The sequence below is a fragment of the Pantherophis guttatus genome, chromosome 3 (genome assembly GCF_059756535.1).
Source record: "Pantherophis guttatus breed Tessera chromosome 3, ASM5975653v1, whole genome shotgun sequence".
Classification (NCBI taxonomy): Eukaryota; Metazoa; Chordata; class Lepidosauria; order Squamata; family Colubridae; genus Pantherophis; species Pantherophis guttatus.
The window spans coordinates 100,471,341-100,486,629 of record NC_142065.1 but is presented as its reverse complement, the minus strand read 5'-3'; the positions used below and the strand labels follow the sequence as shown (position 1 = coordinate 100,486,629).

The window sequence follows — 15,289 nt, the reverse complement described above, 5'->3', positions numbered from 1 at the left end:
TATTTTTGTAATTTACTGGATCTTTGTTGATTAATAAGGAGAATTGAGGATTTAGAGATGGGTTTATAGAACATGGGGGAAAGTATGAAATGAAAATATCCTATTTTAAGAGAGAGTAATGAGTTGTTAATGAAGCTATGTCAGAAAGTGGGATTTAATAATATAATTATATGGAATTATAAGTAGCATAGACCATTGTTGATTTTAAAATAAGAATTTGCTGCAGTTTTTATCTGTACTTTTACCAAAGAAAGTTGAAAGCAATTCTTTTTCTTTTTTCACATTTTTATGTGAATTTCCATTTTTCTTGCTGGTTTACTTTTTATTCACATTTTTGAAATTTAATAAAATTAAATTAAACATTTAGATATATATCTCTTTATTTGAATCTAGGAAACAATGCACTCACTGTGTCTAAAACACTGCTTCAACCCCAGTTATTAATTTGTTACTTGACTACAGCTATTTCCTTTGCAAATCTTTTTGAAAAAATAAAAAAAAATGTTGAAGCTGGAGAAGAACTAAGTTGAATTTTGACATGTTGTCACTAGCAACATTTCACCTTCCCATTTTGTCAATCAATTCACTTTTATATATACTTATACAGTATACTTATTACATAAGTATAGAGCAATTAAATATGGACTAATATCATTTGGGCAAAATCACATTTGATTTATGGATCATGCAATGCAGCCATAAGAATTGTGGATATGAATTGAACCTATGATATTAAGGCACAAGAAGAATGTTTAATACTTCACCACAATCTGAAATGCTTGCATGTGGATTTTTTAAAAAAACTTGGATCCCAATAATGCCAGGAACAGTGATGAAGATAATTTTTGGTAGGGGTAGACAAAACTTAGTAACAACTGGGTAAAGTACATGAAGACTACCACATCATTATGGTGATTCTTTAAAGTTACTCTGTTTCTCTTAGTCTTAGTCCTGTATCCTTTTCTAGGTTGAATTTTACTGAAAGCAAAGCTTTATCTTCCTTTTGTGATTAATGAAAGATTGAAGTGGATTGGTAGATCCCCATGATTAGTGAGCATAACCTGAAAAAGAAAGGCTGGCAGAAGAGAATAGCAGAAATGCACGGTACCTGTTGTTTGGCTATGATAGAACATTTTGAATCTTGTATAGTCATTGAAACAAGAGACCAGTGATGGACTGCCAGAATAATGAAGGATAGACCATAACTGACATTATGCATGAAGGCTTTATGGAAGTATGGAGAAATAAATGAAAGACAGAGAACAAAATGGGAAATAATTTGTAGGGGAGAAAGTCTATGTAATGCAACTGACCATATGTCACAGGACTTAAAAATAGAACTAAACTTGGATGAGGTTGTGTTTCCAATTACTTTCCCCAGTGTCTTCAACTCCAAATACAGCCATTCAGAAATTATCTGAGACCCAGATAATTATCTTTGTTTTGTTAGCTGCCTTCAAAATTCATATTCAAATTTATTTATTACATCTCTGGTCCCTGAGACCAGATACAAACAAAGAAATAAAAGAGAAAGAATTTTCAATATTAAATAGCAAGTAACTCTGCTGTTACATTTATATGTGATATAATAGACGGGGCTACTTTAAACCATTTAATTCCCCTTCAAATAATATCTACAAAATGCAGCATTCTGAATACATGTGAATTAATAAAAGCTATTTGGAAGTGCTCAACTTCAAGCTCTTTTTCACTCACATTTCTCTTAAAAATCTGTTCCTTTCTGCATCAGAGTAAATGATGAAGATCTGTTCAAATCAGGTATGGAAGTTGGAAAATTGCTTAGATTAGTAGGCTAAAGTATTCCCTTACATTGGAGTGCATTCATGATTTCTTTGCCATTCAATATGCCTGAAATTACATTTTTAGTGTATGTTATCTTTGAAACCCATCGCAGGTTGGATTTTATTCATTCTGGCAGCATAGGTTGTATGTTGGCATGAATACATCTCCACCATCACCAATCACATTTAGAAACTTGTTTATTACACCATATGAGTGCGCTGTGAGTGTCATTTATAAGCACCTGCAAAAGATTAGTTTACAATCATTATTATAGGCTTGAAGAGTATATATTTGCCTGAAGAGCAAGGGTTTCAAGTTTTGAGTTTCAAAACATATTGAAATCATCTATGTGCTGAAGTGATACTTCTGGTTTTTAAAGTCACAGGAGGTTTCTTGGGTGAAATTTAAAGTCTTTAATAAAGACTTTAAAGTAAAGCTGTTTTCTTTTTAAGGTACTGAGTTGGCTAACAATGCAGTGACTATCAAGACAACTTTTTTCTTTTAATTTAAACTGCTTTTACATGTGTATATGTTCTTACAGTCCTAGGCCCTTATAATTAGAAAGATATCATGTTTGGCCAACTGGAGCTCATAAAAAGATCTCAAATCTCTACCCTAAATTTTATGAAGATCTTTAAATATATGACTTCTCCAGGGATGTGTGTGCCATGTTTCTTTCTCATTGCTCTCACTCAGTTACATATACATGCAGTTTAAGGAGGGCATGGATTTGCAATGCTTCCTGAATTGGACATTTCATGTTGATGGGGCAAAGATAAAAATAAGCATGGCCAAACCAGAAACCCCCAAATGGGTATGATGAAAGTGAAAATCTTTAAAGATTGATTGATTTATTGATTGATTGATTGATTGATTGATTTATTATTTATTGGATTTATATACCGCCCTACTCCCGAAGGACTCAGGGCAGTGAACAGCCACAGAATAAAACACATAAATACAAAATTAAAAAAAAACAAAATAAAACCGAATTAAACAATTTGGCTGAGACAAATTTAAAACACCCAATAATTTTAAAAACAAATTAAAATTTACATTTTAAAGGGGAAAGATTTAGGCCAGGCCAGCTTGATGGAATAAAAAAGTCTTGAGAGCGCGACGGAAGGTGCGCAGATCCAGGATCCTCCGTATCTCCGGGGGGAGCTCATTCCAGATAGTAGGTGCCCCCACAGAGAAGGCTCTCCCCCTGGGGGCCGCCAGTCGACATTGTTTGGCCGACGGCACCCAGAGGAGCCCCTCTCTATGAGAGCGTACCGGCCGGTGGGAGGCTATTGGTGGTAGCAGGGGGTCCTGTAAATAACCAGGTCCTAAGCCAGGACCTGATGCATGGGATCTTTTTTTCGATAACTTGGTTTACCTTCCATTTATCATCCTTAATCTTAAAACAACTGTGTTTATTTCAATTGATTTACTGAGAATTGGAGGTAATTGAATGAAACTTTGGGATCCCCATGAAGATCTAGTTGCTATTGCTTATATGCTGTGTAAGCAGCTCCAATTCTTGTTTTGCAGCTCCAGCCTCTAAATCCTTCACCGGTAAACAGATTGTTATAGTTTAGGGCTGCAGAAATCTAGATGACCACTATATGGCAATAATCCAAACTCTAATTCTTAGCTGTGACCTGGTAGCCATATAGATTTTTGCAGCTAAATTGGTTGCCCTTTGTTAGATGGACTTTAAAATATTTTGAACATAAAACCCATAATGAATAGCTAGCTACCAGATCAGAGAGGCAAGAATCTGAATAGCCATTATATGGATTTAAGGAATTAGAATTTTTATTAATACCTTGTTATTTAATGGTTGTCCAGATTTTTGCAATCTACATAGGCAGCCCTAAATATAAATAAATATGAATATTCTGGAATTCCTGTCCTTGCATATGTTATAGGGCTATGCATTATGAAACTGATTCGGAAGAAGCATTTTGGGCCATATGTAAGGATAGCATCTGCAGCATCTCTGCTCTAATTGTTAAAGCATCTGTATCTTTTCTACGTTTTTCATGGGCCTGATACAACCGGTTTAAAGGTCATTTCATAGAATCAGCTCCTTAAGCAGTGGCCTCTTTTTACAGGCTCTCATCAGGAGTGAAATCTACTTACCTTCCCTACTGGTTTGGAAGTGCGCCCACCAATCGTCAGGTCCGATTTTTGAATCTCTGTGCATGTGCAAAGCCTTCTGCACATGCACAGAATGTCAAAAATGGGGTATGTCCTGGTTAAAACCAGGAAGTAATAATGTCCGGGTGGGTGGGCGGAGCCTTATGCTGCCGCCGCTACTAGTTCACCAAACCACGTGCTGCTGCCGCTACCGGTTCACCAAACCACATGCCACCCCCGCTACCAGTTCGCGCAAGCTGGACTGAACTGACAGGATTTCACCACTGGCTCACATGGAATTCTCAAAAAGGTTGTGGCTCTTTTAATTAGCAGGAATAGTGTTGAGCTTGCAGAACAACTGAAGTGCTTCTTCCAGTTCACTCTTGAAATGTGCACAGACCTAATACCTAAGTTGCATTTTAAGAATAAAGTTAATTTTCAGTGCTTAGCTTTCAATATTTGATTATTTTTAAAGAAATATGTGTCCCACTTTCCTTTGAAGAAAGGAGTCTCAGACTACCTCACAAAATGTTAAAACTACATAAAACACAGTAATCACGTATTTTAAGAGAAAATCAATATCTAAAGTTAAAATGCAAAGGATTGGCATTAACTGTCAAACAAAATTAATCAAAAGCAGAATCAAAGGTTTGAAAATGAACTGAAAAATACATATTTGAAGAAAAATTCCCCTTATAAAACATTTATTGCATAATGTGTCCGAAGTAGGATAATTTGAATCTGGTCATTTGTGTTTCAAGTGAGAACTCTCGGTTGATTTGTTTAACATTCCATTTGTTTGTTTTCTTTGCTAATAGGGTATTTTGTATATTTGTTTTTGCATCTTACTGTTCGTTTTTCTGTTCCTTTTCTACAAAGTTCCACCTACAATTAAAGGAGAAAATATTACCACTGAGGTGTCAACACTGCTATATACCATCTTAAAGCTGGAGTGTGAAGCAAGAGGAATTCCAGTTCCCACAGTAACGTGGTATAAAGATGGAAGCCCAATTATTTCTGGACCCCAAGCCCTTTATTTGGAAGATGGACAATTTCTCCAGATTCCTCATGCTCAAGTCTCTGATTCAGCTCAATATACCTGCCAGGCAACCAACGAAGCTGGAATGTCTGAAAAAATATTCCAAGTAGATGTCTATGGTAGGAAGTGATATCACCATATGCTATTTGTCTGTATGCCGCTTTTTCCAGTTGCAGTGCTGGAGGTTGATTTGTGAAACCTGGCAATTTCTGGTCTTTTAAATGTTCTGGTCTCCTCTTGGCTGGTGACTTTTTTGCACCTTGTTTTTGCTTTAAGCTATCAGCAGGGTTGATCCACATTCAAGTGAGAACAGTAACAATAGTATAACATGGGTAAGAAAGAGGAGGAAGAAACTAGTTGTCCTCTATCGTTTTTCTCACCTGGAGAATGAATTCCATCATTGATGAGCATTCCTGTAAAAAAGTGCCAATGAGCTCTTTTCTCTCTCTTGGCCATCCATGTTATGCTGTCTATTTTCCTTTCTCAAGAGGTTATCATAGGCATCCACATGAGAGGAGAAGGGCGAAAAACTGACCTAATGTGCATCATGATGTATAATTTGTAGCTTTCATACTTCACATCAATGACAACATTGCTCTTGTGTCATCATTTTTGAAGGAATCAAAAGATTTATTGAAGATGCTGATGACTTTGGCAGCCTGGTTCTTCTTCTACAGCTATTATATATATATCTAAATTAGCCTTAAACAATGTAAACCAGTTTAACTAAAAGAAGATATCTACAGTACAGCGTATGGATCCATGGAGAAAATATATCACCTTTAGCATAAAAGAAAATTCCTGAGGAAAGAAGATAATCAATTGTAACAATGCTTGCTTGTGGGGGGAAAACCCCTCTTTTTTTTCCTTTTCTTCCAGTACCACCAGTTATTGAGGGTGTCAGTGAAACCATCCAAAACAAGCAAGTCGTTGTTGGAAGTTCACTTATATTGGAATGTAAGGCAGCTGGCAATCCCCCTCCCCTGTTAACCTGGCTGAAGGATGGAGTTCCTGTTATAGCAAGTGACAACCTCCATGTTGTGTCTGGTGGAAAGAAGCTGGAGATCCTGAATGCTGCTGTGACTGACCATGGCCAATACGTGTGTGTAGCTACCAGCATAGCTGGGGAACAGGAGATCAAATACGATGTGGAAATCCTCGGTGGGTAGAAACCATGGAATTCAGCATTATATTTTATTTTAGGACTCCTGGTGGCACAGTATTGCAGGCTTACTCTGCCCATTAACAGGAATTTGATCCTGACGGGGCTTGAAGTTGATTCAGCTTCCCATCTTCTGAGGTCAGTAAAATGAGGACCCAGATTGTTGGGAGCAATAAGCTGATATTGTAAACCACTCAGAGAGCGTTGTAAAGCACTATATGGTGACATATAAATCTAAGCACTATTGCTATTTGGTTTTCTTTGTGTTTTCAAAGAATGTGAAAGTTACATACAGTATTTATATTAGCACTTAGATTTATATACAGCTTCATAATGCTTTAAGCAGTTTACAAAGTCAGCCTATTGCTCCCAACAACCTGGGTCCTCATTTTACTGATCTTGGAAGGGTGGAAGGATGGGTCAATCTTGAGCCAGTGAAAATCAAACTGCTGGCAGTCAGCAGAATTAGCCTGCAATACTGCATTCTAACCACTGCACCACCACGGCTCTTTGTATACAATTTCTGCATTTCCAATCCGTATGATATTTGAGATGACAATTGCATAGTGACTGATGTTTCTTTTCCTTCTTTACATATATCTAAAGTACCACTGAAATGCTTTTGCAAACTTTGTAGAAATATTGCAGTTGGTATTTTCAAGCCAGGTTAAACAAAAGTTTAAAGGGTAACTTGTTTGGAATTTAGAAAAGGAATAAAATAAATATTATTAGATGGTGATCTGATATTGTCTTGAAATTGGTTCCAATTTTACCTATAAATATGTTGATTAATATATAAAAAGAATAGTATTAGACTATTAGACCAACACAGTTTCAACATGAGTTTTGGATTTTTCCCTACAGCTGCAGAGTTACAATCTTGTAATATTTTTAATTAATCAGGAAAAAAATTTATTAGGGAAGGTATAATAGGATGTAGGGATAACCTTGAGTGACAGAGGGAAGAGTTACAGGCTAGATAGTGGTCTGATAAACAAAATCTGAGTGGATGAGGGCAGATAAAGCATATCAGAAAGGACCTTTCCTAGTTTTTAGGACACTAAAAGTACTTTCAGACTTTCAATTTTTTTTTAATTTGATTTATATGCCGCCCTTCTCCGGAGATTCAGGGTGGCTTACAAGGCGTTAAGCAATAGCCTTCATACTTTTGTATATTTTATACAAAGTCAGCTTATTGCCCCCACAATCTGGGTCCTCATTTTACCTACCTTAGAAAGGATGGAAGGCTGAGTCAACCTTGAGCCTGGTTAGATTTGAACTTGCAGTAATTGCAGGCTGCTGATGTTAATAACAGTGCTTTAGTCTGCTGCGCTACCAGGGCTCATTTTCTGACTGTAACCTTATAATAAAGGTAGTGTTTTTATCCACAGTTGTTATTTCTTCCCTGGTCTACTGTACCTCAAAGTGGGGAGTGGGGGGAGTGGAAAAATAAACATTGATGTGAGCCAGAACAAGGGAAATCCTAGTCTTGTTCTTTCAGCGTTTGGCATGTTAACAAGTCTCTGTCCCATTCTGATAAACATGTTCACAAGAAAATGACCCCTGCTGCAGATAATGACGATTGAGTGTAGGTGCTCTAAGCCTGAATGCACAAACAATTTGTTCTAGGAAACACCGTAACACATCAGAAAGAGCGAGTTTAATAGAAAAGATATTTGAAGATTATTTTAAAACCTGTAAATATATTTTGAAAATATTTCTACCTAGGATTCAGTTTCCCTGTCTCCCTCCCCTTCTCTCTTCCGCCTAGTTCCACCAAGTTTGGAAGGAAGAAATGAATCTTCAGACCACACTGTGATTCTCCACGGCCACCTAGAGTTGGAATGCCCAGCAATAGGAAAACCCCCGCCAACCGTCACGTAAGACATTAAAACTCAATTTTTAAAAAAAGTTCACACAGGAAACTTGGATGAAAGTAAAGTTACCAAGAAAGTTGAAGTGATAAAACCATATGATATTTCATAAAAGATTTTTTTAAAATAAAAAATTCCTACAGGAAATTTAATTGCCACATGTAGGGTTACCTCCTGATGGATATTTCTCATGACTGGTGACATTTGATGGGAGGGCAAAGCAACTCTGGGGAATCTATCATTTGTTTTCCTTAACCTAGGAAACAGGAGAACAATTTATTCCACAATGCTATTCTCCTGTGTCAAGAACTGAATGGAGAAAAATCAGACAATCAGTCACATATTAGCTAAAATTAGCTGTGATTATCTGTTGTTTCTCTGCAAATACTAGAGATTCTCAGTGCACAATTGTCTTCAGTGCCCTGGTAACTTCAGTAGTCTTAGCAGTGCAGTTATATTCTGCTCTGTTTCAAAAGTAAAAAAGAAGAAAAATTAGCCAACTGAAAGAGTTATCATCTAGAAGTGCCTTTAAGCCTTCCAGTTAATCTTGAATATTCAATTTTTTGGTCGTTGCTCAGTTTTTGTTTCCCTTGCTGCAATTATACAGTGTTACTATAGATGATGAAAATACCTTGGGTGTTATGCCTTTACTCTCTAATGAGTTCTTTCTTCTCCTTCCTGCTGTTATTTTATTGTCTAGAAAAGGTGAAAGAGCTTTTTTGGAAAAGTAATGAAATCCGTCCCTGGGTAAAATGGATTGAATGTATACCGTGCAGAATGAACTGCTCAACTCACTAGCAAGGACAGATGGAAATTAATTTCCATAGACCTGACCAATTCAGGGGTTCATACAACTGCCACCCCATTTCCTTCTATATTACAATGAAGTTCTAAAGTCAAAAGATGAGCTAGTACTTTCAAATAAGATTTTATTGTAATATCTTTGCCTGATGCACACTTCTGTCTTCCCCCCCACTATTGCTGCTAGCATGTTTCTTTCCAGAAAAAATAGATTAAAGTAGAATTATAGTATGGTGCCTTTTTAATGATAGTCCTAGAGCAGGGCCGTCAAACACCTGGCCAGCAGGCCAGATGCATCATGCGCTGGCCACGCCCAGTTTAGCAAAGGGGAAAAAAGTTCCAATATGGCATGTGATGTCACCATGACAATGTTAACCTGACACCCCTGTCCTAGGGGATATATGGCAGCACCCATAAATCAGCATCATTTACTAGATGGCAATCCAATTTCTCAGTTCTGTAACAACTGTAATCTTGACACGTGGAACTGTAAACATTCTCATTTATGCCTCACAATCTCTTCTTTATACAAAATAAAAATTTTAAAGATCTGCTTTTCTCCCACCAGATGGTTCAAAAATGGCCAACCTATTGAAGGAGGAGTTGGATATAAAATTTTGCTCAATGGACGCAGGTTTCTCATCTCTCGGGCTGAAGTATCTGATGCAGGCCATTATCAATGTATAGCGACCAACAAGGCGGGAGAAAGCAAGAAAGAATTTGATGTGATTGTGCATGGTGTGTTATTTCTGTAGGAAAGGAAAAAAAAGGGAAATGTTCGGGTTATACCTTTCTGTGAACCATTTTAAATATGTTATGGTTTGATGAGGACATAACAAAAGAATTTCAGGATTTGAAATGGATTTAGAAGCTTTGTGATATTTATGAAAAAAATAGAAGCCACGTTATTCAAGTATATGCTAATTGTCCTAGGCTACTTTAGCACACAAATATTAAACCCATTCCTGCATTGCTCTATTAATCTTTTCAGGCAAACTTTTATTAGGCATTTGGATATTGAACAAAACTTGGCTATCTTTCTAGTCTTTCCTTCTTGCTATTATTTCTTTCTGCTGCTGCTCCATGGATTCATCCAATGTGCCGGTGTTTCTTAACTTTGGCAACTTTAAGGTGTGAGGATTTCAGCGCCCAGAATTCTCCAACCATCAAGGTTGACTGGGGAATTCTGGGAGCTGAAATCCACAGGTCTGAAAGTAGCCAAGGTTGAGAAACTCTGCACTATACTCTATTGTCAAAACTGTCATTTTCCCATTAGTATCATGCTGTTATAGGGCAGGGAAAGAATATGTTCTGGGATGTGACAAAGGAAAATAAATACCTAGTTGCTATTTTTTGAGTAATTACTGCATATTTAGTGAATATTTTGTCTTGGACCATTGTTTGCTAATTAGAAAAAGATTGCTTTCACTGGTTCCTGTATAGATAGCTGGATAATTCATAATAATTCATTCAGAGAAGTAAAGTATATTGTATAAACTTCTTGGCTTTCAAACTTATGAACATATGAAGAAGCTTCATGGCTAGCTTCTGCATAAAATTCTGTCTTGATTTTTTTTGCACAGTCTCTCCAACCATCAAAATGAGTGGTCCTTCTGAAAGATTTGTGGTGATACACAAACCAGTAACCCTGCAGTGTATTGTTAATGGCATACCAATCCCTTCTATCACATGGCTAAAAGATAATCAGCCTATAAATACTGCTAGAGAAAACTTTGGAGTAAGTAAAAAGACTGAAATCATTTCACAGTGTTAAATAATATTGTAAAGGAAAAACATTTGCCAGTGTTTATCTTTTGAAGAAGATACTGTATTTGATTTGACATGATCAAAACTCTTCTGAAGTAGTTTTTTCGCCCTTTCTTTTTTCTGAAAACATAAAAAGAAAATCAGCTGTTCAGAATTCTTTGTGGCAAGATCCCAATTGACTAATACATTTCCCCCCTCCTAACCAATATGTGCATCTCCTATAGCAGTGATGGCTAAACTTTTTGTAATCACTTGCCAGGAGCCGGGGGGGGTATCGCGTGTGCGCATGCCCACACCCATAATTCTATGCGCCTTGCCCCCGCACATGCGTGCATGACTCCCCACACTCCTGGCACGTGATGGCATGATAGGCCCGTTTTTTGCTCTCCCCAGCCTCCAGAGTCTTTCTAGAGGCAGGAAACAGCCTGTTTCCCTACTTCTGGTGGGCCCAGAAGGCCTAAAAGTCAGCTGGCCAGCGTGCACATGCGTGCCAGAGCTGAGCTCACGTGCCCACCAATATGGCTACGCATGCCATAGGTTCACCATCACGGTCCTATAGGATCAGTTATACATCTGTTTTAGTTCAGCAAGCCTTTGGCCCCACTGGATGAATGGAAGGATAGAGGGATGGGTCAATTGACTGAAGGCATTCTTGCAGGAAGAGAGGCCAAGAGCAAGTATTTTATGCGTGCATGCTTGTGAAGGAAATGACTTCAGACTGGCAGTCAGATTAATAGACAAAGAGGGCATACAAAGTAAATCCTTAATCTTTATTAACCTACTGCCCCTTGTGGCCAATAGGTCATGAGATGCTGAAGAGTCAGTGTTACTGGATTGTATATCCAACAACTGCACATGTAACTGCTATGAATGCCTTTATAGTTTGAAAGAAGATACCAGTGTTTATTGTTTTTGCTTATATTATGATAGAAATCTCATTGGTTTGTTCATCATAATAGAGAAATCTTGCTGTTTCTTTTTGTTTTGCTTTTGTTCTGGAGCAGCTGGAATCTTTAGGGCGCATTTTGCAGATTGTCAAGACCTTAAAAGAAGATGATGGCAAATACACCTGTATAGCAACAAATGCAGCTGGTGAAGCCCAGCAATCCATTTATCTGCATGTATATGGTAATGACTTCTCATTGGCAGTTCAGTATTGCCTGTTGATTGCTAATTATACCCATCATGCTATGTTCCCAATTTCATGCTCAATTTTAGTATTCTGTAAGTATCCAGAGCAGGTAACTTATTTGGGCATCAGATGCCATAGAATAGTCTTATCTGATGGTTGGAGTCTTCCCTCAGCTAATTATAAAAAATGCCTTGAAATGTCTCCAGAGCATCAAAGTTCAAAGGGTTTTCAATGATTAAAGTCCAAGCCAATAAAATTTTGAGATGTATTACCTTTATTATTAATGTATATAATTTAAACCCTAACTTATTGCCCATAGGGCATTCAAAACTATATAAACATACATTGTATATTATACATGTATGCATCCTTTTTTAAAAACCTGATAATCAAAAAGTTAAAATCCCTGTGAAGACCAAATCCAGTTAAGTAGTGTGTCTGAAGAAATCTAGCTTGAGGTTTTGATCCCAGAGTTTAGGAGACCTGGTATAAGAAAGTAAAAAGTTTGTATCAGGAATCTTTTAGGGAAAGGCAGGTACCAGAAAACTTTTAAAGTATCAAGGAGGGAAAGAATCAGTATATTGATTGTCCAAGAAGTTATGATTAAAAATATAAGACAGGGGGTGTCAAACTCAAGGCCTACGGGCTGGATCTGGGTGCTTAAATCTGGCCTGGAAATATCAAAGGACTGACCCACAGTGCCTCTTCTGGCCAAAATGGGTCCGATGCGGCCCCTGCGTGGCCCGTTTTCAGCCTCCCCTACCTCCTGCAGCACTCTGCCGACCACAAACGGGTGATGCACCCATCCCGTCTCCCCCCCACTCCCTGTCCCCCCCCCGGCCCGTGGGGGAGAACTACAATGCTGATTCAGCCCTTGAAGAAATCCAGTTTGGCACGCCTGGTATAAAATGTAAACAAATTGGTTAGCATATAGTCTTTGATGCTTTAGTATTGCTAATATTCCAGTAGATCAGCTCTTATTGGGTAATGCACTGAAGTAGAATGTGCTAACCTTAAGTAGAAGATAATTTTATTTATTTATATTTTATTTTTCTAGATCACTCATATCTTTCAATTTTACTTTTAAACATTTGTCAGCTAAGCCTTAGTAAATTCTGTCAGTTACTTAGCAATATCTACTTTTGTTTAGACTTGAACAAATCATGTCAGGAATCTTGTCTCTCAGTTCAGTAATTCTTAAATCCAATAAATAAAGTCCAAGATGAATTTTTGCCATCCGTCAGAGTGTTCTGATTCTGAAGTACAAAACTAGGCATTGGGAGATGTAAGGCACCACAATTTTAGAAAAATCCCAGAGAAGAAAAGGAGAAATCACTGCATTATTATGGCTACTCTGTAATTAGAAACACATTGCTTTATCTGTAGATCATATCTAGGCTATTCTTTGAGTCATAGTAATCTTTTATTGTAGATTGTATGAATGGACATACATCTATGCTGGAAACATGTAAACTAAGTACAGAGAAAGCCTGAGTATGATACATCTAAATAAAAGAAACCATAATTTTCTCTTCTTTTTTTCAGAGCCACCTAGTCTGAAGGATGCAGGAATGGTAAGAAATGAGACTGTAATTGTAAACAATCCAATACAACTAGAATGCAGAGTGTCTGGAAATCCTTTGCCAGGTATATATATTCTGCCTCCTCTCATAATGAAAATCGGTCATGCAGAAATTTTCCACCTATTGTCTTTTCATTGAACACTATATAGAACAGCACACCTCTTTCTTGCAAGGATCTTAACTTTGATGCTTAACTGAACTGTTCTAAATATGCATGTTTTTCTCATTAAGTAAAAATTCTGAATTTGCTTGGAATATAGCTTGTTATAGGTTTAACAATAATTTTAAAAATCCGTATGTTTTATAGACAAAAGACATTTTGCAAAGGAAGCTGAATCATGTGAAAGAACATGTTATCTGAAAGAAGACTGATTAGGAGAAAAACATGAGCTCTCTGAGATGTACTTTCAACTGGCATGCTGCCGTCATGCATTCATGCAGAAGCTACATTAATTAATTGCTTAATTCCTTAATTCCATGTTAAGGAAACTTTCAAAATAGAATCATTACTCAGTATGTGGAGTGGCCTGGACGTTTTTTTTTTTTTTTAACTTTATGCAATCTAATGAAGAAGTTCAGGAATGAGCTTGAAAGAAAGCTATTGGTTGCTCTGATTGCTTTGGCAAAGATTAATATCTAATATTTCTAATATATAATATATAACATATAATATATATATAATATATATTATATAATATATATAATATATATCTAATATTAAGAGCCTGTAGTACAGTGGACTAAAGCACTGTTATTAACATCTGCTGCTTGCAATTACTGCAAGTTCAAATCTCACCAGGCTCAAGGTTGACTCAGCCTTCCATCCTTTCAAAGATAGGTAAAATGAGGACCCAGATTGTGGGGGCAATAAGCTGACTTCGTATAAATATACAAAAGTATGAAGGCTATTGCTTAACGCATTGTAAGCCGCCCTGAGTCTCCGGAGAAGGGCGGCATATAAATTAAAGAAATATATATATATATATATATATATATATATATATATATATATATATATATATATATATATATATATATATATATATATATATATATATATATATATATATATATATATATATATATTTCAATTTGTGAGCTAAATCCATTACTATAGCAGTGAATTGTATTGTCCATGGGATTTGATCTATAATGATGACTCATCTTCATATGCAAGTTATTATTTAATGCTATAAAGCACTTGTGCTCCCTTTAAGTTTGTCTTCAACTCCACATCTTTCCTGAGAGAGAGGAGGGAAAGCTGCATTTCACCTGAAATTTAATAGTATCTTGCAACAACCTTGAGTGATATGGTAGCAGCTTACGTGGGCTGTCCTATAAATATTACTCCACAACATCCAAATGAAATAAGAAGGTATTGAAGAAGAGCGCAAGAATAGGTGGACCATGAAGAATGCTTTAATGGGCCATATTGTAGGCAGTTAGTGTCTACCCTGTAACTGTTTGCAACTTGAGAGTGAAAAAGAATTCCTCTTTAATTTTGTCTTCCTCACCGTGCTCACATGTTGGAGTGGAGTAAGCAAGAAATACCTTTTGATCCCTCACTTTTCTTAATATTCCTCCAGCTCTAAACTATGAAGTTTCTTTATCTGGGCATCTGTCAACAATGTAAGTGGTATTGGAATAAAAAGTACTGTAACTTGAATGTTTCCTTCCAATAAATTCTTTTATAGCTTAGTACCAAATATCTCTTATTTTATTTCGCAGTTGTCACATGGTACAAAGATAACCTTCCTCTCATCAATATTGCTGGCATCACTTTCTTGAACAGAGGGCAAATTGCCCAGATAGATGCAGCCCAGATCTCTGACACTGGGATTTATAAATGTGCGGTGACAAATGCAGCAGGAGTAGCTGAATTATTCTACAATCTTCAGGTCCATGGTAAATCCTGCTTCTCATAACAAAGTCAGTTTGGTCAGAAAAGATGTATCTGCTTTTCAACTGTACATTTCAGGTTTATTACATGTATTTAGTTACTTT

General features: G+C 36.8%; 1 protein-coding gene across 3 annotated transcripts in view; it reads left to right on the top strand.

Moving 5' to 3' along the window:
* HMCN1 (hemicentin 1) overlaps positions 1–15,289 on the top strand; it is a 226,242-nt gene that overhangs the window by 103,834 nt on the left and 107,119 nt on the right. For all 3 annotated transcript variants that reach the window (XM_034409613.2, XM_034409614.2, XM_034409612.2), the window contains exons 31-38: positions 4,807–5,085; positions 5,846–6,127; positions 7,900–8,008; positions 9,372–9,541; positions 10,387–10,541; positions 11,575–11,698; positions 13,248–13,349; positions 15,014–15,190. In XM_034409613.2, the coding sequence (XP_034265504.2) occupies positions 4,807–5,085; positions 5,846–6,127; positions 7,900–8,008; positions 9,372–9,541; positions 10,387–10,541; positions 11,575–11,698; positions 13,248–13,349; positions 15,014–15,190 (1,398 nt within the window). The remainder of the gene's footprint in view (positions 1–4,806; positions 5,086–5,845; positions 6,128–7,899; positions 8,009–9,371; positions 9,542–10,386; positions 10,542–11,574; positions 11,699–13,247; positions 13,350–15,013; positions 15,191–15,289) is intronic.